The 23,402-nt window shown below is 37.7% G+C and overlaps 1 protein-coding gene across 1 annotated transcript in view; it reads left to right on the forward strand.

Annotated features, from left to right (window-relative positions):
* The window catches only part of DCC (DCC netrin 1 receptor), a gene marked incomplete at both ends in the record, with an annotated part of 1,164,115 nt that overhangs the window by 998,002 nt on the left and 142,711 nt on the right, over positions 1-23,402 (forward strand). The window contains 2 exons of the mRNA XM_082668331.1: positions 15,355-15,450; positions 21,252-21,484. Coding sequence (XP_082524457.1) covers positions 15,355-15,450; positions 21,252-21,484 — 329 coding nt within the window. The remainder of the gene's footprint in view (positions 1-15,354; positions 15,451-21,251; positions 21,485-23,402) is intronic.

Here is a 23,402-nt window from a genome sequence, read left to right on the forward strand (position 1 = left end):
TTGAAGTATAATAATTACAGTGCAAGAAAAATTACTTAAACTCACAAAGGAAGAAAATCTTAGTTTTTTTGATAGCCCTATTTCAAGTAATGTCCAATAAAAATAAAATTCTTAAACAACAAAAGAATTAGAGCACTCTTTGGGATTTGGATTTACACCTTTATTATGTTTTACAATATCTTAAAATCCCTTTAATCTTCAAAGCACCCAGGTAGTTTTGATACTTGACAAAGTCTAGAAATGGTATTTGGATAAGTCCTACTTATATTTTTGAATTTATTTTTCAGACTTAATCTTTGCCTTTTCTGCAACACATAAGGAATTTCTAAAAATAATGGGTTGAAGTAAATATAACTCATACAAAAGAGAATATGTCTTTCAGCAGTGTATGTATATAGGAGTAGATGTAGAGCCTGATACGGTGCTTAGCTAATAGAACAAAATGTATAGAAACAAGTGAGTTCTGCTGCATCCTAGTTGTTTCCTTAAGATGTTAATCACCTATTCCAGTGATATTTCTGTTTACAGTGTCTTTTGGAAATCTTTGTTGAGAAAGACTTTTAGAAAGTACCACATACTCTTTTGAATTCCTTCATTGACAAGAATTTTTTTATTGACGGGTTTGATGTAATATTACAACCAACAATGATTAAAGGACAAATATTATAAATAAGATGAACAACAAATTATAAACCAACATTTCAGATTTTCAAAAACGTCTTAACATGGCAAGATTATCTTTCTCTTTGCAGCTTGTCTAAAGTTTTGTTTCTCCCTTAAATGATACATTCAGAATAACTAGGAGTAATTATCAGAGACATCTCTTGCCTTATAAATTATTCCAGGGCCAGGTCACCTCAGAAGAATCTCAATCCCCGTTCATAGTTTTCAAAGGGAGTGGGGCTGGTGAGTGTCAGAAGGAAAAGGAGTGACTAATTGGAAACACGATTGTATTTCCTTTTGTAATCTACAAAGAATGACCATTGTCAGTGTTATTCCAAGGGCACAGGGGTGGTGAAGTAAAATTTTAGCTTTTGGTTACACCAAGGTAATGGTTCTTACAACCTTCTGAGAGACAAAGTAGGCGTTGAAGGTAAAGTTAGGACCCTAAAAAAGAGAAAGTAAACAAAACTTTAAATGCCATAAAAGGTGGCATTCAAAACAGGTCATAATAATAAAACAAATACCATTATTGAATGTTGAATGTTGACCCAGTATCTAGTTATTTTAAAGTATCATATCAACGTATTTTGTCTGACCACAAGACATGTATAGTTTTTCTTTTAAACTAAAGCAAGATTGACACATAGTAAAATGCCCAGATATTAAAGATACAATTGCATGTATATTGACAAATGTATTCACCTATACAAACAAGGACCTAATCAGGGTACACTTCATTCCCATCACCACACACAGTTTCTGCACACCTCCGTCCAATAAACCTCCAATCCCTCACAGGCAACCACTGTCCTGATTTTGAGCAACATAGATTAGATTGGCCTGTCGTAGAACTTCCTAAAGATGTGCCCTTATAATCTGTATTCTTTTGAGTCTGGTATCTTTTGCTTTCACTTAGTGTAATGTTCTCAAGATTCATCAGTATATTTTTATGTATCAATAGCCCATGTTTTTTCATTACTCAGATGGTATTCCATTGTGAGAATGTCATTATTTATGGGTTTTGTTTTCGAACATTTGAGTTCGTTTCTGTTTTGGCTATCGTTAATAATGTTGCTCTAAACATTCTGTAAAGGACTTTTTGTGGATATATGTTTTTATTTCCCTTGGGTAAATATCCGGGAGGGAGTTGCCAGATTGTATGATAAGAATCTGTTTAACTTTAAAGGAAATGGCTAAATAGTTTTCCAAGGTGGTTGTAGCATTTTACCTTTCAGCTAGAAACACTGCATTCTTCTAGTTGCTCCAAACGGTCACATTTGGTGCTGTAAGTCAACTGGCATCTCATTGTGTTGTGGTTTTAATTTACATTTCCCTTTTCATGTGCTTGTTAGCCATTTCTATATCTTCTTTTGTGAAGCGTCCATTCAAGCCTTATTTACACCTTTTTTTTTTTAAGTAAAGTTGATTTACAATGTTGTGTTCATTTCAAGTGTATAGCAAAGTTATTCGATATAAATATATATATATATTCTTTTCCAGATTCTTTTCCATTATAGGTTATTACAAGATATTGAATATAGTTCCCGTGCTATACAGTAGGTCCTTGTTGTTTATTTATTTTATATATGTGTATATGTTAATCCTAACCTCCTAATTTAACGCTCTCTTCTCTTCCTTTCCCCTTTGGTAACCATAAGTTTGTTTTCTCAGTCTGTGAGTCTATTTCTGTTTTGTAAATAAGTTCACTTGTATCAATTTTTTTTTAGATTCCACGTCTAAATGATAGCATATGATATTCCTCTGACTTACTTAGTATGATAATCTCTAGGTCCTTTCATGTTGCTGCAAATGGCCTTATTTCATTCTTTTTTATAGCTGAGTAATATTCCATTGTATTTGTGTGTGTGTGTGTGTGTGTGTATGTGTGTATGTGTGTATACATATATATATACATCGAACATCTTCCTTATCCATTCATCTGTTCATGGACAACTTAGGTTGTTTCCATGTCTTGGCTACTGTAAATAGTGCTGCTATGAACACTGGGGTGCATGTATCTTTCAAATTAGAGTTTTCGTCTTTTCTGGATATATGCCCAGGAGTGGGATTGCTGGATCATATGGTAGCTCTGTTTTTAGTTTTGTAAGGAACCGTCATGTTATTCTCCATAGTGGCTGCACCTATTTCAGCATATATCTTAAATGAAGGTAATACCATTCACATTTCCAGATTTAAAAAAGACATAGATGGAACTGAGAGAAGTCAAGAAAATTGCTTAAGAATATATATATCTTTTAAGTAGTCAAATTCATTTCTAACTCAGGTCTGTTTAATCCCAGTGCCACGGCCTTTCTACTCTCTCTGCATTTTTACCTTTTGGGGTGACATCTGTCTGGAAGGAAGAACTCTTGCCTTCTGAGCCTTGACCCTAAATGCTCAGCCATTCTCCCTGAAAGCGAGGCCTCTGGGAATTCACTAAGGTCACCCTGCCGCAGGGTTCAGGTTTATTCAGTTTACATCTCTAAATGTTCTCCTCTAGCTACTTACCTTCTTCCCAGTTCTTACTAAACAAGGTGCTGAAGAAGGCCCAGCCTCACCACATGTATCTCCCCACAACTGGATGGGTTGCTGTTTATCATTTCCCTTTGTTCACAGTCTTTCAGCAGAATTTTCCAGACATGCAACTGTATTACAATCTAGGTCAATGTAAAGCAATCATGTACAAAATTGTCTGTTAAAATCCAAATCTATACCAGTAATGCTATAATTCAGTATATCTTGCTGAGATCAACAACTGTAATTTGCTTATTTCACTGGCTTCCTGATAATGACAGCGTGTTTTACTTTTCCCATACATCTACTGTTACTATTAATGCAGACTTTTGCTTGACCTTGGCTCAGGTCATTGTAAGTCCATTTGGTTTTGTCTATTTTTTTTTTCTCTTCCTCTTCTACCCCCTGAGCCCAAGGCAATCTGAGTGGGTAATTAAAATACCAGTTGATTTGCTTGAGAACTTAAGTCCAAAACTATATTTGTTTATGATCAATGGCCTAATGCTATACTCCTTGTGCCATTTTTCATTGGTAGTTATTATTTTTACCAGGTCTTTATTCTAGCCTAACTATTTTGACTTCATTTCTTCATCGTTTATTAAAGCATGAGGTTAAAAATGAGTTCAAGTTTACAGCCACCTTAGACTTGTCATTAATTCAATGTCCCTTTCCATTATTAACAAAGTTATTTTCCATCTGGACATGTTTTCCTGAATCGAGTACATATTCAGATGAGCAACACATCCAAATTTTAGAGCACAGAATTGAAACATTTGAGTACTCAAAAGTTTCATCAGTTGAGGTAGCTTACTTGCCATGAGGATAGAAATCATTTAAGATATATACAAGAAATTGAATCAGATACAAGGCAAATGCTTAAATTTTTTACCTTCAGGTGTGGTATATGTGTGCAGCCTATAAAATTAAACTTTAACCCAGACTATAAAATCATAGTATGTACACTTCGTGAGTTATTCCACATGTGAAGAGAAAAGTAGGAGCAAGAATCCTCACCCCGAATCTTCTCCAGTTGCCTTTGGCATTGTCCACAAGACCTTAGTAACTATGGCAATACCATGGGAGAGAAAGATAAACAGAGCTTCTGTACAGGTGTGCTGTCCACCATGGAGGCCACTAGCCACATGTGGCTCTTTAAACTTAAACTAATTAAAGTTTAATAAAATGAAAAGAAATTAGTTCCTAGTCATGCTACTTACATTTTAAACGCTCAACGGTCAAATGTGGCTAGTGACTACCATACCATATAGTGTAGTTATTCAACATTTACATCATCACAGAAAGTGCTATAGGACAACGCTGTTTTTACAGTACTTAGTGGGTTACTGTAAATGGAGCTTAATCTGAAGATAATGAAGAAAGCAGAAGCAAGAGTACATAGAGAAATAACCACTGTAATTATAAATAAATATACACATAAATGTGTGCAGGCTGAATGCCACTTAAGTGTTTGAGTATTATCTATTTGGCATCCTGGGTAATGAAAGGTTAGCAATAAAATAACAAGACACATTACCCAAATGAAGGCAGGAACCTGAGTGAATGTAGAAGCTGACAGATTGAGCAGGCTACTTTGACACTCGCATGTGTGCATTCACACGCACATACACACACACACACACACACCCCTCAGACGCTAAAAGATAGAAAATTCCACTTGGGCTCTGCTTAACCTGAGCCATGGTAAAGTCCCCAAATTATTTCTGTCTTGTGTCTTTCTTTCTACTTTTCCGCTTCAAAAAAGAATGTAAACCATTCGGGGCCTTTTGCCTCTGATGTCTCGCTTAATCTTTATCCTGCAGTGATAGGAAAGTGGGTAGATGCAAAAGTAGGACAGACCTGGCTTTGAATCTGAGCGCTGCTAATTAACAAGCTCTTTGACCATCCCTAAGACTCCATTCTCTCATCTTTGGAATGGGAACAATCATTGTACCCACCTTTGGGTTAAATAAGCCCGATAAAGCCTGGCCACATTGGCATCTGGTACAGCGAGTGCTGATAAAAGCTCTCCTCATTATACTGACGTCTGCCCTTTTTCCTCAGCACCTCTGTATTCATATGCTTATTATTCTTTCTCTTCGTATTTCTCTTCTACTGCCTAGTTCCCATCCTGTCTCCCAGAAACCTAGAAGAATTAGGAGAGTAACGAAGAGAAGAACCCCAGAAGCATAGAAAAAGGAGACAAAAATTAATGAGAGAAGAAAGGATAGCAAATGTTTGTAAAAGGGAAAGATATGCTTCCTCTTTCAGTTCCTAACCAAAACACATTTTATTTTATTATTTTCTTCTTCTATTTTTCCTTTATGCTAGAAGGTCAGTCTGATTGGCTTTTAAGCCAAAGTAATGATTTGTTTGCTGTGAACAGTATTTGTGTTTTTTATTAGTTGAGTCCTTAGATGGTCCTACAATATATTCACCTTGTCTTTTATTTAATTCAGTATTTCCTTGAGAGATATGAACGAAAAGAGGAAAACCTCTATGTTTGGTTATATTGTCTCTGGTAATTTCCTCATGTAAAGCTTTGCTGAGAAATCATTTCATGAAGTGCTCCATTTGTAAGCTGTTTGTGGTGCTTTATAATCTAAGGATTTAATTGTTTCTCTGACTCTGAGGGCAGGCTGCCAAAAAGCACACCTCACCAACCAAAGCAGGTGACGAATGTTTATTCTGCTCTAATTGGTAACTAAAGTCTGCTCTGCATTATGGTCCAGAGAAAACCTCAGACCTTCTCATCCTGTTGCTATAGAGAAGCAAGTCTGGGCACATGGAAGACAGTCAGTACTTCCTGTGTCTTTTCTGGCTGAGATGATGACAACCGGACCTCGGCTCTCTCCATTACTGAAATGGGAATGACCATCCCTGCCTTAACTTCTTTGTCACATCATTGAGATAACTGATGAAAAATTGTTTTTAAAGTCAGAGCACAGTACACATGAAAGTCTACTTTTCTTAAATGTGATGGAAAATACCACATACATTTGGTAGCGCTCATCAAGAAAGAGCCAACAACTCTAAGCAGATTATCTCTAAATAACCCCAAGACAGCTAGTTAATTCAGTGGGGAAAAAAAAAAATTAGGAATACAATTACCTGGAAGAGTATCTGGAGGGATGCACTGCTTCCTCGAGGCTTAAAGAAAGTATCCTCCATACTACAGGTTATTTATGTACAATTCTTACACCATGACCAGAGCCCAGAGCAGCCCGTCTGTTTTATCTGTGATGCCCCTTCCTCTCTATACCAAATGTGACAGAAGCAGGAATCTTTCTCTCCTTTCTTGATTTCCTAGTCCCAACAATACTTTCAGCTCACTATGAGACTCAGAATCTAGAACTCATTCTAGATTTTTCCCCTCCTCATTGTTCCTCCAAATATACCTACAAACTGTGTCACTCAACATGCATCTTTTGCTCTTCATTTGTGTTCTGCCACCTCAAGGCAGGCCTTTGCGATCTTTGCCTGGATAATTACAACAGTGTCTGACGTAGACCTGCTTTAAACATCTTTTCCTGGACTACATAGTTCTGGGGAATCAGTATCTCTAAAAGCACAGTTTGAGGGCTTCCCTGGTGGCGCAGTGATTGAGAGTCTGCCTGCCAATGCAGGGGACACGGGTTTGAGCCCCGGACCGGGAGGATCCCACATGCCGCGGAGCAACAAAGCCCGTGAGCCACAACTACTGAGCCTGCGCGTCTGGAGCCTGTGCTCCGCAACAAGAGAGGCCGCAACAGTGAGGGGCCCGCGCGCCGCGATGAAGAGTGGCCCCCGCTCGCCACAACGGGAGAAAGCCCTCGCACAGAGGCGAAGAACCAACACAGCCAAAAATAAATAAATTAATTAATTTAAAAAAACCTAAAAGCACAGTTTGAAACTTATTCAAAATGTTATTCAACTCACCATCAATTATTCAGTGAAAGGCAAGGATAAGGGGCTGAGCTTTGGAATTAGAAATTCTCCCACTTACCTACAAAAAGGGGGTAATCGTTTATCCATTCAACAGATATTTGTTAAGTACTTACTGCATGCCAGAGACTGGATTAAGGGAAGGATTAAATAAAATAAAGGATGTGAGATAGTTAACAAAGGGCCTAATTAGACATCCAACAAATGTTACTGCTTGGAGGGGGATGGAGGAGGGAGAAAAGGGAGAGGGAGGAGAAATTGTCAGTCTTCAAGTTTTGATCCTAATGTGCATGATTGTACAACCACCATGTGGTGTTTACTTGTATTTGCTTATTCCACTCTCTCCTCAACCTTTCTTCATCAGAAGATTCAGCAAAACTGCCACCTTCTCGACAAAGCCTCTCTGATTCCAGAACACTTTGCTCTGATTTTTTTTAAAACTTCCAACATGGCTTCTCTATTAGAAGATTCATCAAGGTGAATAAGGGCTTGTTTGTTTAAATCCTTACATACCCTAGAAAACTTATAACCATGTCTTACACACAGAAGGTGCTCAATGAGAATTGATGAGCAAATGAACAAATGAATAGAGGAAGAATAACTGAATGTGAATATGCAAGTGAGAGGTTTCGTTGCACAATCTCTTTGGATTCATAAACCTACAGGTATCAGAACGTGTAGTTTGAGATCAAGAAATTTGAGTTCTTTGTTCAGATTGATTGGGGGCTGCCATTTCACCTTCACTAAATAATATAGCCCTTCTGTGTCTCACATGTTCATCAATTCAACAAATATTTGTTAAATACTTCCTATATGCCAAGCAGTGAAACTTTCCCTATAAAGTTTATTTTTATCTGATTTCCCTCCTGGTGATAAACCTTGGTAGATTAAAGAAAATTTATGTTGATTCTCCTTTAGACTCAAATACTTCCTTACACAGACTAGCTGAGTATGTGGTACCTGCAAGACTGGTTAATGAACAAGTTATGTTATAATCTGACCGTTCTTTGAATAGTGTTCATCGAATAAGAAGGAAGGAAAGAAGGAAGGGAGGGAGAGAGGAAGAAAAGGGGGAGGGAGGGAGGGAAGGAAGGAGAGAAGGAGGGAGGGAGGGAGGGATGAAAGGAAGGAAGGAAACCTTCAAACGGTGCTAATTAGATTAGCTATTAATTCAATTTGCAAACAAGTATATGTAATGAAGTAGAATTGAATATTGCAAGTACTGTATAAATTGCATCTTTCTTGAATATGAATTGCTCATGCTTTTAAGAGATCAATGCAATTGTCTGTGTTTGCTATCCACCCATTACACTTAATTAAACGGTTCAGGTCCAGTGGGGTCAGAGGTATCCAGTAACATTTACCATCTGACAGGGATCCAGTGGTCTGTACTCTGTGCCTGGGGTAGCCTTGCTTCTCTGCAGTGAGCAGGCATCTGCATTAGGAAAACAGCTACCACTCTAATTTTCTCTAATTGACTTGTTGGCAGTGCTAACAGAGGGCAAAAGATGTAGAGACATGAAGACTGGGCCCCGGCAAGCGCTTGGCATTGATGGGGCCACTGAGTGAAGTAACTAATCTGTAATGAATAAAGGACTATGGGCTGTCAATCTAGCACATGCCAGTGGCATTTAATTCACACAAAATAGTAATTAAAAACGATGATGTTCTTCTCACTGGCTTTTGTTACCAAGTACAGCATCTTGGTCCAGCCCCTGAGGATCTGTCTGCAGGTTTGATTCATTCCCTTAGCCCCAGAGAGCCACGTGCATCTCACTACCTTCAGGCAAGCCTCAACAAAAGCTCTTAGGATAATGGGTCTCTCACCAACCAAGTCTCTGTGGAAGGAGAACCAGAAATTCTCCCCACTGCCCATTCCTTGTCTTTATAACCCCTATAATCAATAAATGTGCATTTATTTCCCCTTTTTCCTAGCCACAAAGAAGATACTGGCCAGAAGCTATCTGTTTTGGATGCTCAAAGAGTTATTAAGTATTTCTTTATCCTCCTTTGTCCCATTGTGATGTATTCCATAGGAAAGGTTGGCCAAACGATGATGAAAATCTGATCAAGAGTTTGAAATCTTTGGAATCACTCCGAATATCCATAATTAAAAATAATCCCCATGTGAACAGCCACCAAAATTCAAGTTATCTCAGTAGGATTCAATCACAGTGAATTCAGATGAGAAAATACCTCTCTACGTTGTTTTTCAGAGGCAATTGATACATTTTTCAAGCCTATATATCTGTATCATTTCAGCAAATCGAAAAAATAAATTTACTATCATAATTGTCATTAAATGTATTCCTGAACAATGGGGTCTGACCATAATTAATGATTAATTCATTTTGAATTCATTATGATAATATTAAATGTGTTTAACTCATTTGCTGCTTCTAAAGAGGGAACAATTCTAGGCAATTCTTTTGTGATTTACTGGTTTAAAGTTTAAGAGCTCTGAGCATGTGCAGGAAAATAGCTCCACATTGCCCTCTAGTGGTGAGCTAGTAAATGACACCCTTCTTTTGTACGGAGAGAAAACACAAACCCTTGTTCTCCTTTGCTCCCATACACTCTCACAGCCATCTTTCCACCTCAGTACACACTTAAACGAGATGCCTCCATCACAATATAAAAGGGGATCAAAGCAATAGAGTCCTATGTCCACTATTAACCAATAACCAAATAATATTTTTATTGTTGTTGTTCAGGCTGATTCACTATTGGATCAAGTTTGACGGGGGGTGTAAAAAGATTCTGTTGTTTCCTTAGTAGATCCAGATGCAATTTGACAAAAGCACTATATGGAGGCCAGAGAAAGCCCAAAAGATGTTGAGTAGCAGGTAGAGTATGAAGAGCATAAAGAAGCTTCTTGAAAAAGGTAGACAGAAGGGGATGTGAAGTTGTCTTAGGTCTTTTATTTCCTAGGTAGCTCTGTGTTACTTTACAAATGTCAGTGGACTTACCTGATCCTCAAATTACTGACAACAGAAGAATACCAGATCAAAAAGTCTTGAAGACCCCTGGCTCTAGCAATATTCTTGTATCAGTAACAACTCCATTGTTGTTATGGCAACTCCAAAGGCAAATCTGTTTACCTTTCCTGAGAATAAGCCATTACCACTTTCTATTTAAATTGAAGCTTGGCCACTGTCAAGGTGTACCCAGGGTAGTTAGGATTTGTGGAATTTAGCAGTTAGTGTAATTCATTCATCCAACAGCTGGTAAATTATAAAACTCCGTGCTCTTTGCTAGCATACCTTATACCATGGCTAGACATCGAATGGAAAAAGCTGCCGTTACCCAGATGAGTAGAGACTTGATGGGTATTGATATTAGCAAGAGTCAGTATTGAAACGACAATGACTTCGCCTTTACTGTGGGGGGAGATTAAGAAATGGTGACTACGGCTTAGGATCCAGATAGCAGCTAGATGAGGTTAATTCAGATTGAGACAAAAATTCAAACTAGTAAAATGAGAATGAACCAGTTGAGTTACTTTTAATTTTTTGTTAATGAGAATAAATGCATACTCCAACACTGAAAACCAATAGTGCAGTAATGCTGCAGAGACTTTTACAGAGTCAGTTGTCTGAGGAGGTAGAAATTGGGCAGCTGGGAGGTGGGGACAGAGTGGTGAAGGGATGAATTCAATGTAACGTGGACCAGGCTGGGAGTTTCAGCATCAACCCTGAGCAGGAAGTTCAGAGCTCAAGTCAGACATTCTTCCCTCTGAATTCCAGTCTAAATTGGAGAGGTCCACATAAAACAAGCATGCTCAATAACCTTGCATAAAGGAGACCTGCTTTCTTATTTTATATTTACCCTCTTTACCACATCATATAGTTTCTTCGTGGTTGCTGTTGATCTTATGGTTGACATCTTGACTGAGGAAGCCCAGACTTTATGACCTTCTTCCATGAATACATATATATTTGCATAATACATATATGTTCCTACATATAGTTGTATATGTAGGAATCTGAGGTTAGAGACTAGTGGCCATGGACCTGGATTCAGTTCAGAGATACATTTTGTTTTGCCAGCACAGGTTTATTTTCTTTATTTGAATTATTTGCCAACATTTGAGAATGTGATGATTTCCCATAAAAATCTGGATTTCCAGAAAATTTGACACCAGGACTGCTCTCCATATACTAATAACACCTGGAAGCTGAGTGGTGACCCCACTCCTTACATGAATTACTTAGATGAATTCCTGTCCAGCATCCTCTCTCCCCTATTGTCTCTCATACACTGTAGCCAAATATCTTTATCTGTCTGTCTCTCCCTCCCTCTCTCAGGTTTAAAAACAAAGACAAAAACAAAAATAAAATTCTGACTTCTAAGCATGTGAGTTTGGCATTCCTGATCTCTCTCTCACTTCCTTAATAAAGAAATACATAGACAGATGAAAATATATAGTATATGTATATTAGGTGAAACTAAATGCAATTTCACCCAAAAGAAGTAATTTTTTATGGTTCTAACCTAATATAAATGTTTACATTGTAGTTGTATATATGTTTGAAATCAGACTTTGACTTCACTCCAGTAACTATAAAGTATATTCGTCCTAGTAGAAAAGTATTTTGGTGATCTTCCTCACTGTATTTTCAATCTGTCCCATCTTTTTCCTGAGATGTTTTTTTTCTTCTACCATCCCTCTACCTCTAAATCCTACCCATGCCCTTGAGTCCTAGTTCCAAGTCCAAGAAGTCTTTGATGACCCAATCCCTCACTAATTTTTTAGGCCTCTAAACTCATATAGCATTCATAAGTTGTATCACATACTTTACTGCTTAATTTTATGTAGTTTTTCATTGTTTTCTCTGCCTGGAATTATGACTGTAACCTGACAACAGAGGTCCATCTTTTCCAAATATTCTTGGATCTCCAACAGCATTTAACACTTGTTGACTGATTACTTTCTTTTCGGTAAACTAAGTTGACAACATAAATCTAAAAAAGTAAATATCCCCTCTTGCAGGCGAAGCAATTCACTGAATAGAAGCCCTTCGACTGCATTGAATGTAATCTTATTTTATTCTTCTTGTTGTATTGTGGTTCTTGTGTCACTGTGGTTTGGAATGTCAAATCTTTAACGCTAATATTTAGGGCACATAAAAATTTCACAAAGGAAAAGCCATCTAATCAATTTTCAAAGAATATTGTCAAAGATAAATTCATTCGTTTTAAAAGCTTTTTTTTTTTGTAAAATAAAACACAGACACAGAAAACCACATGTGACAAATGTATCACTTCATGAGTTATTTTAAGTTAGAGTTCAACCTGTTTCTTTGCTCTGTTTCCTGCAAACTGGCATTTGGATCAAGAAGCTTGATCAGACTAAGCAGGTTTGGTCCTTTTGGCAAGACTCTAGAGGGTAGTGTGTTCTTTCATTAGGAGGTATGTAATGTCTGGATTCTCTGTTTTATCTTAGCAATCATGAATGCTTAATGCATAGTTTCATTTGTTCACTGGGGCTGAAAACTAGCAATATTTGAATTTTATCATTTGTTTCTTATTAGTAGGAATAATACGGTAAGAGGATACTCCCCTCACATGCTCTTTGGTTACACAGTGGTAGAGTTTATTCAAGAAAGACATGATAAATATTTGACTCTTTACCCAGATTTGAAGATAGTAATTTGGTTCCCTGTCAATCTCAGAAGTGACCAACTCTTATTATTCTTTAAAAAATCTTTATGAGGGCTTCCCTGGTGGCGCAGTTGTTGAGAGTCCGCCTGCCGATGTAGGGGACGTGGGTTCGTGCCCCGGTCCGGGAAGATCCCACATGCCGCGGAGTGGCTGGGCCCGCGAGCCGTGGCCGCTGAGCCTGCGCGTCCGGAGCCTGTGCTCCGCAACGGGAAAGGGCACAACAGTGAGAGGCCCGCGTACCGTAAAAAAAAAAAAAAAAAAAAAAAAAAAAAACTTTATGAATTCACCCATTCATATGTATTTGTTAAGTTTCATTTCATTGCAACTTTCATCTTTATTGACGCTCAGACTGTCCTCACCTTTGGTCAGTGGAAAACTCTTCCAAGTTGATTTCCGAATCCATTTGACACAATCCTGTTAGTCTTTGAATGTTTCCTTTCTATTTGATATGTGAGGATGCCTCAGGCTCAATTGCTGTGTTTCCTGCCTCAGACTAGGAATCAACCAGCTCTCCAAGAAGTCTTTGTTTCTTGCAGTGCAAAATATTTTTTTTCAAAATCTCAGTTTGGGTGCTAGGGATACCTGTTGTTATTAAGTCAGTGTTTCTAGACATTTTCAGTGGACAGAATTAGAGATAAAATACCTTTTGAGTTTAAACTGATTTTTCAATTAAATTGTGGGAACACAATACTGAATCTTTTGTTCACACCAGGAATCCAGTTCTCAAGGACACAGGGTATGATAGAATTAGAATTTCTCCTAACCCATTTGCTCTATCTCATATTACATTGGTTTCAGAATAACAATAATAAGTGTCACCATCAATAATAATTATGGAAACATTTTTGCATATACTATTCATATTCATATTCTCCCTTAAGTTTATCTTATGATTATAATATAGGTACCTATATTATAATATAGGTACAATTTTGTAGCCTTGCAAAATAAAACCTCTTCCTTTTAACCCTTAGTTAGTCTTAGTTCATTAAATTTATTGTTCACCAGTTAGTTATTAGGTCAGTATCTCCCCTGGTCATTTAGAATGTCTAAAGCTCATTTTCTAGTGGATCTCAGGATCAGGGGAACAATATTCCCTGATTATTTGCAAGTTGATAACAGTTTGGGTGAGCCCCTTATATTTAAAGCTAACTCTTGTTGCCTGGAAAATCCTTGAATCACATTGTCTTACCTTGAGTGTCTCAAAAAAATCACGTAAATTTCTTCAGGCACAACATGGTGCTGTCAAAAAGTCTGATAATAAATTAATTTTCCCTCTTATAAGTCATGTATTCTTTTGTGTGCCTAAAAGATTTTTTTAAGTCAGCAAAAATTTCTTGAATAACATTTTTTCATCTATATTTGTTCTGTTCCCTTTCTTTGTTTTTTTCCCTCAAGGACAACTATTACTCCAATGTTAGCTTCCTTCTAGAATATTTGTCACTTTTTCCTGCATTCTTTTCTACTCTTTCTTCATTTACTTTTGTTTTTGTTTTCGTTTTTCTCCTTGTTGCATTTATTTGTTCATCTCATTACACTTTATTTCTCAAATTTCTTTTTCACTTAGTGGAATTCTTTCTTGAGCTAGGCCACCCCATTCAGAGTCCTTTGTCCCTTATGTGGAATTCTTTCTTGAGCTGGGCTGCCCCATTCAGATTTCTTTGTCACTTACATAGAATTCCTTCTTGAGCCAGGCTGCCTCATTTCTGAATTCTTCCAATTCTGATTTATGTAACTCTTGCATATCTGGCATTTTATTTTCTTAATGTTGTTTAGCTCACTTTGAAACAGTAAATTGCAGGTTTGATCTGTTTTTCTCGTGTATTTTTGATCCTTTCCTTGTGTACTTGTCTATAAGAATGATGTTCTCCTCATTTTGTTTTGTAAGGAATTTAACCTCAATGGATTTTCGTTCCTCGCTTTTATGTGATGTGTTTCCCTGCATTCCCAGAAGTTCAAATAGCTCTTCTAAATACAGAGTTCCCTATCCTGTTGTTTTCCTTAGACCTGCGCTCAGGGCTCAGCAAACTATAGCCTGTGGGTCAAATCTGGCCTAGGTCCTATTTTTGTTTGGGCCCCACTGAACTAAGAATGGTTTTTATATTTTTGAAGAGTTGTAAACAAACAAACAAAACAAACAGACGAATGTGTGGCAGAGACAAAGTGGTCTGCACAGCTATATTGACTGTCTTGGCCTTTTACAGAAAAGTTGGCTGAGCCCTGTCACACACTAAAAACAATGGCAGTTTGCTTTCCAAGTTTTCATGACTGTTCCTCTCTCCTACTTTGATCTGGACTTTCTCTTCCTTTCATGTCTATTGCTTCTGTCCTACTCATAAATTTTAAATATATTCTTAGTAGTTTGTCCCCAGTGTGAACACTGTCCTGGAAAGGAGACTTTGTATGTTAGTTTCAAGTATTTACATTTATTGCCACCACTGCCACCTTCTTCCCAGAATTAAACTCACTCATTTTTTAACAACTGTTTGCTTAATTGATTATATTCAATTTGATTTCAGGAAAATGTTTATCCTGAGTATTTCAATACATTAAATAAATCAACACGTTCATATTTTTTCTGTTTTTCTCCAGAGTCAAGTTCCCATTATGTAATCTCCCTAAAAGCTTTTAACAATGCAGGAGAAGGAGTTCCTCTTTATGAAAGTGCTACCACCAGATCTATAACCGGTAAGCTAAAGTAGTTAATCCTCTCGTGACAAGATATTTGAATTATGGTGAAGAAAACAAACTAAAGTGAAACAAAACAAAATACAAAGAAAAAATGTATGTAATCATGTCCTAAGCCTTATGTGTATATGTATACACACCATTTATTATTTTTTTGGTTATCAAATTTGAGAGGGATTCAGTCTATAAATTAGTATATGGAATTAGAGAACATAGATCTCTTATTCTGTCTTCTCCCAGTAGCTTCACGTTTTGGCATCCTGATACCACTCTTCATTCCTCTGGGCAGCTTGTTTCAAATCAATGCAATGTAGACAAGAGGGTCTCTGCAAAAAAGGCCACCAAGCGCCTGAATGGACACCTGCTTCTTTGCAGAGGGTCCTTCAAGCTGATGTGAGGAGGATGAACTGACCTCATGGGGCTGGCTTGGATTTGGCTGTGTCACCCAGTGGGTTCTTTCTGAGCTGGGCCAATAGGTCACCCCAACAGTGTCTGGGGCCTCTGCACATTAAAAGGATTGGCTGCTGCAAGGACTTCTCACCTCTAGGAATTGCTATGTGAGGTGGACTTGAAAGGTGGCACAGGAGAGAAACAGGGCTCAAGGAAATGAGAAAGGGATGGGTAAGAAAGTGAGACCCAATGAGAAAGGGATGGGTGAGAAAGTGAGACCCAATGAGAAAGGGATGGGTAAGAAAGTGAGACCCAAGCCATTTACGGAGCCTGTTTGTGAACAGGCTGGACCTACTCAGAAGCAGAGTAAGTACCACCTCTGTGAGTCTTGTTCATGACCCATCACATGACCCAAAGTCACATGACCACCCCCAAGAGCCTTATTTCTGTAATGTGAAAGTAAAACCCAAGAGTTCCCTCCTTTTAATGAATACTTTGATACTGCCCCCTTTCAAAACGCACAACCCTCAGACCTCATTCAACTTACCAGCTATTTTCACCTGAATGAGAACAAAGGATCTGAGAGCAGGATTTCATAGCGAGCCCCAGAGGACATGCAACATGACTGGGGTGCCTGAGTATGAGTCCTGGAAGGTAGGAATAAATGAACATAAAATAAATAATGGAGTCCTGTGTCTTCTGCTACCAGCTAAATTTATGTGAACTTTGTACAGTTTGTTTTCCAAATCCAGAAGCTTCGTTCATAAACTTATCTTGAGAATTACAGTTGTAAACAAAATTCACAGTTGTTATGTGATGGTTTTTGGAGCGCATCATCCCTTTATTGCTTCCAACCAGATTTCCTTGTAAGGCAAGGATATTATTCCAGAGTCTCCTTGACTCTCTGGCTGCTGGTTTCAATGTCTATGGTCTGTCTGAAGTGGTATGCAAAAGCTTGGGTGCATGTCAGTATATTAATTTATCTGTGGAGACAGTATATATCTTACATTGTGTTATCAAAGGGCCCATGGCTCCCCAAAAAGGGTAAATAAGAACTATTACCCTAGAGAATATTTACTGTCAAGCGTGTTATTTCTAAATATAGAGAGATGAGGCAATTAGAGGGCAGGGATGGAAACTACAAGATAACGTGGTGGAGGGTGGCTGGGATTTCCTCTTCCCCTTATTCTCTTACTCTGCCAAAGTTTCTTTGAGAGATGGCAGCCACTTTGGCTGTGCCTGTCCTTCCTGTAATGTTTATTCAGTAAGCCAGCTCTTTCTTGCCTAGGTTACAAGATGGTAAAGAGTCACGGATGTGGCTTGTGGTCAGACCACACAAAATTGTACCATGGTCAGTCTTTTAGAACTCTTATTTTCTTACCAAAACTAAAGCCCACAAAGAAGAAACACTAAGATGACCTGCCAAAAGTCGATTTTTGAGCAGAAACTAATAGTAATAGCAATAGTAGAGTTCAGATACGCTGAAGATAGGTTGCTCAGAAAGAACTATTTGAGGTGTTATTAACTTTTTTCCCCTGAGCATTTGTTGTCATCCTTTAATTCTTAGCATATGGCATTCCCAGAGTGGTTTCTATAATACCAGTGATCCATAAGACAATTTTTTCCTGCTATGACTAATCCAAATGGATCTGAGAAATAAAATAATACTGAAAGTTGGAAAACGTGTGAGGAATTTTCTTACTGAAGAAAAGTCAATAAGGGGTTGGAGAGGATGAATAAAACCAGCCCTTCCCACATCCCTGCCTAGATGTGGCAGACTTATTTTACTCTGTTTTCACACATCATGGAGAACAAAGGACAAATAAACAGAATCAGAGGTTTAGATTCGGTGAGAAACTCTTTCAATAAATGTGTCCAAGGGCTACATAGAAGATATTTTCGGTCTCTGAGCTTCTGCAAAGTATTCCCATGCAGTCTTGGAAGAGGCCAACATAAAGTAATAAAAAAAAAAAAATCAAAGGCAGTAAATGCATCAGGCTGGAGTAAGTATCAGGCTACGGTGCTTTCCAGATGGATGTGCTCCTAGATGCTGGTCTACTCTGGACCTCATCTCATTCGGAACATATCAGTGCTAGAGCCAAGGAAGGTTTCACTAGATCAAATGGGCAGGTTGTTTCAGTTTCTTGCACATTTTTTGCAATTTTATTCCATATTGTAAAAATAAGACATTTTGAGCCTGGAGAAGGGAAGAGAGCAGGGGAATAATGAGGTGTGTTGTTTGAATTTGTTTATTCTCATTTGTTTTATAAATGTCTCTATGAAGTACAATTGTGTCATGTTTTGTAAAAGCTTGTTTTGAACTTCAGAATGTTGACCATACGCTTATATGTTCTTACCAAAACAACTATTAGGAATTGAGTAGGTTTCTCTTTTTAGCAAAAGGTTTAAAGCTATGTTTTGTGTTTTTGTCTTTTTTTTCACTCTTTTGTATATTACCACTGAAAATCAGTGGTATAGAAGGCACTCAGGAATACGAGGGAAAAATAACTGAAAAAAAAAGTTGTTTATCAGCAAAATAACTGCTAAACAGTTAGTGTTTAGCACTAACTGTTTAGGTACCTGGTGGTACCTAAGAAACTACCTAAACTACCTGGTGGCACAGTGGTTAAGAATCCACCTGCCAATGCAAAGAACATGGGTTCGAGCCCTGGTCTGGGAAGATCCCACATGCTGCGGAGCAGCTAAGCCCATGCGCCACAACTACTGAGCCTGTGCTCTAGAGCCCATGAGTCACAGCTACTGAGCCCGCGTGCCACAACTACTGAAGCCTGAGTGCATAGAGCCCGTGCTGCACAACAATAGAAGTCACCACAATGAGAAGCCTGTGCACCGCAACGAAGAGTAGCCCCCGCTCGCCACAACTATAGAAAGCCTGTGTGCAGTAACAAAGACCCAACGCAGCCAAAATAAATAAATTAATTAAATAATTTAAAAAAATGTGTAGGTACTTGGTTTAGGTAGTTTTTAATTCAACTACCCCGTTTCTGACCTGAGAGGGGAAGATAATTAGCAGTACATGTGGCATATATTTAGAGCAGTGCTTGCCACCTGCTACTAAGTTCTGCTTTGTTGGAAATACCATAGTGTCTGTACTATCCAGTACGGTAGGCACGAGGCTCATTTGGCTGTCAAACGTCTGAAATTGACTAGTGCAACACAAGAAATGAATTTTAAATTTTATTTAATTTTAATTAATTTAAAGTTAAACTGTCCACTTAACTAATGGCTATTGTATTAGTCCAGCTCTGGAGGAAGTGGCAAATAGAATGACAAGCCATGAGTGGGGGGGGAAGAAAAAAAAAAAACAACTCCTCTAAAATAAGCAAGAAAAACTTGTCCAGGTTAGAAATTTTTGAATTACATAAGTTCGTAGATATATACCAACAAACAGCATTACTTGAAATTTAGGGATGCATTCTGGAACTGAGACTCCAAGAAACTCAACAAGAAGTCATGGAAAACATACTTTTCTAAAATCCAGAAATAACAGGATTGAGTATTACCGTTTCTTCAAGTAGAATCACGACTTTTCAAAATCTTACACAGAGTACCTGTGAAAGACTGTAAAGTTAGTATAGGTGTATCAACAAAACTAGATTAAGCAAAGAAACAACAGATAGGGTAACGTGAATATGAGTTGATCTAAAAGGAGTTTGTGTTTGAGAGTAATCCTCCCTTGTGTATAACAGTCTTCCTGGTAAGTCAGCTGTGAATAGAAACAAGTCAAGTGAGGCAGCACCTGCTCTCGTTTCGCCAAAAGGTTCCACCCATGTGCCAGCCTGATGACAGATTGCGATCCTCCTAGAGGCTGCAGTGTCTTCAGCTGCCCCTTCATCATTTCATAAATCCATTTGGGTTTAAAGGAGCCCTTAATGAAAAGACACGTCAAAGGACATACAAAAAGCCTGGGCTCTGTCATTAAATTTTAAACACATATTTTTCTTTCTCTCTCTTTCTATTGTTGTTTTGGGGTTTTTTTTCTTGGTCTTCCTTTTGTTCTGTTTTTGTTTTCAGATTTTTATATTTTGCTCCAAAGACCACAGCCCAGTAAACGACTAAATAATTCATTGGAAAACAGCGATGAGTAGGGGGTAGACATTTAAAATTCAGTGGACAAAGTGTAATCATGAGAATCAGCCCTTAGTCTCTGTGCTGTATTTAAAAAGATAAGCTCTGTATGTTTACTGCTTCAGATACTCTACATTTTAGTACGTTTCATCTCCCCAAATGCCATCAAATGCCCAGCCTACGAGCTCATCTTGTTTTTTGTTAGTGAGGATACATGTTATATGATTTCAAGGAAAATTTTTAACAGATTTAAATGTCTTAGGTAATAAATAAAAGACTCAAAATTGGACTCTAACTACAGCCACAAAATAGGCTCCCCTGATTCTGACATCCCCAGCATAAAAACAAATATAAGATTTTTCTAGAGAATCTTATGAAACCACACACATCATTATGCAGATTCTGTTTGTGTTATGGATGTGTGTATCTCAGCATGTGTGTATCTCAGCACAAATCTCATCAGGTTGTAGGTAGTTCATTCTGTCTCCCCACCCAGTAATATGAAGTCTTTCCATGGAACTTAAAATTTTCAAACAAGGCGTGTAGATACAGAAATGCCATAAAAAACTTAATTACTCTGTGAGAATGTGGGTAAAATGGACACTTCTACACTTTCTCTAAGAATTTCAATCTAACCAAACCATGTGCTATGTAAACCCAATTATCACATCATTGAACCATGAGGACCACAGACTTGGTCTGGCTTTGTGCAGTCATGGCCATAGACAGATTGCTGTAGACCTCAGGGCCCTTTGGTCTTTTATCCTTTGTTTGTTTCTTACCTAAACAATATTTATGCAGGTAGGATCTAAGCAATAATAAATGCATTAGAGAAAGCAAATCAAGTTAGAGAAGGAGGAGAAAAACAAATAACAAAGCAGATATTAGGTAGGCATTTATTTCCTTTGCAGGAGGAAATAAACCAGACACTCCTTAGTATTTTGTTATTTTAAGTTATCTGCATAGTTATAAAACTGATGAATTCTATACTGGATCTTTTAAGAAACAGGGTACAACATTCCAAGAAAAAAATGGACTTTTAAAATATATAACTAGACGTGACAGCCAAATTGATAAAACCACTCTAAAGAAATGAGTGAATTATGGAAAACAGTCAGTTACTTTTGTAATCTAGCAATACTGTTTCTAATGAGTTTTCCGATTGAATTAATTGTATTTTTTTCTGTTCTTCTCATGTTCCCTTTCATCATTACTGCCATGCATTTAACTCATTGTGATGTGTTGCCACTGATGTTTATTTTTTTAACTCTTTTATTTATGTATTTATTTGTTTGTTTCATTTGGCGGGTTTTTAAACCCAGATCCCACTGACCCAGTTGATTATTATCCTTTGCTTGATGATTTCCCCACCTCGGTCCCAGATGTCTCCACCCCCATGCTCCCACCAGTAGGTGTACAGGCTGTGGCTCTTACCCACGATGCTGTGAGGGTCAGCTGGGCAGACAACTCTGTCCCTAAGAACCAAAAATCGTCCGAAGTGCGACTTTACACTGTCCGGTGGAGGATCAGCTTTTCTGCGAATGCGAAATACAAGGTGAAGTTCGAATTGATAGTATGAAATTCCACGTGAACTGTCATTTGTTTAATACATTGTTTTAAATGCATCCTGAACTGGCATGAGTCATTTTGCTGCAGTGACATGAAATGGAAAACCAAGCCTTTTAAGAACTCAGTATCTAAAATTGGCTTGGGAATTATTGTGTCTTGGGAAACAATTCTAAGGCAAGGAAGAAAAATGTCAAGAGCTGCAAAATGTTATTTGAATTCCACCAGATGTTGGGTTTGTATAAATAATGTGATTTTGTACAAGGGAGCGCCATTTTCTTTTGAAAATAGCAGAGCTCTACACTCATTTTTTGGACAGATTTTGCTGTGTTTCTTTTCATTTGGAATCTAGATTTATGCCAGAGGCACCCCTATAAATGTTACAGAGACCCATCTTATAGTGAATATGAAAAGGAATACATGATGATTATTTTATACCATCCTTAGATGGTGAACACACTCTAAGCCATTAACATCTACTTCCTCATTTAGCCTTGAAACACCCTCAGGTGGTAAAGAAGATCCACAATGCACACTCCCCTTTAATTAATATGAATTAGACCACCTCCCTTATTGTTGTCCTATCACCGAGTCATCTCACAACCCCCCTAAGAGCTCCTTAGAGATACATATTTGAGGCACTGTCATGACTACCTTCAAATCTCTCTCAGCCAGCCTCAGCAACTCCAACAAACGGTTATTTATATACTGGAACGATTTTGTTACCTCCTAAGCCTACCACATGCTAGTAGTGTACATAAACAATACACAAATGTAGAATAAAATGAGATCAACAAGTAATTACTAACCACCTACCATTTACTTAGAACTATGCCAGCTCATAGAGGCAGTTTAACATGCTTTAGCTGTTATTTCACATACTTAAAATCGTTACTTATAATTTTGGAATGCATAATACATTCAGCTCCATAGGTTTACTTCAAAGAATTCGTAAGTTATTCAAGTGAGGTACTATAATAAAACACATTTAAAATATTCACAGGATGATTATTTGGGGTGGAGAATGTAGCTTTGGAAATAAGAGCCTAAAGCGGGGGCGGGGAGAGGGCGAATTGGATGAAGGCAGTCGAAAGGTACAAACTTCCGGTTATAAGAATAAGTAAGTACTAGGGATGTAATGTACAACATGATAAATATAATTAACACTGATGTATGTTACATATGACAGTTGTTAAGAGGATAAATCCTAAGAGTTCTAATCACAAGGAAAAAAATTTTTCCTGTTTATTTAATTTTGTATCTATATGAAATGATGGGCATTCACTAAACTTATAGTTTAGTGGTAATCATTTTATGATGTATGTAAGTCAAATCATGATGTTGTGCACCTTAAACTTACACAGTTCTGTATGTCGATTATATCTCAATAAAACTGGAAGAAGAAAAAGAGCATAAATGTTACCCAACAACAAAGGAACCAGTAGTTCAACCCGGGCACTCCACAGTCTTCATACTCCCCTTATATCCCTTCTCTTTACCACTCTACTGGGGTGACTTTCAGGGAGAATCTGGATCTCCCAATACTTTATCCCATGTTCTTTCCACTAAACTGCTGTCTTGCTTAATCCAGACTCAAGCCAGTGGTGATTTGGGGGGATGAAAATATCCTTTGGAAATTTCTAACTCTCAAAACCCCAGATTAAAGGAGAATCCCACCAATAATTTTGTAAGTCTGCCTCTTTTCTCCTGTAGCCATGCTGGATCTGCTTCTAGTTTCATTCAGCCTTTAAGTGGCGTAAAATTCACATTTCATAGTAAATCAGTTTTTAGTTGAAACCATTTAAAAAACAGTCTTCTTTGGTTCTGCCTCTCTGCTAGGTCAGGTACTAGGAGAAACTCTCCAGGCACATCCAAATAGTATCATTGATATAAAATATGCTCTATCT

This window comes from Grampus griseus, assembly GCF_964374135.1.
Source record: "Grampus griseus genome assembly, chromosome: 12".
Taxonomy (NCBI): Eukaryota; Metazoa; Chordata; class Mammalia; order Artiodactyla; family Delphinidae; genus Grampus; species Grampus griseus.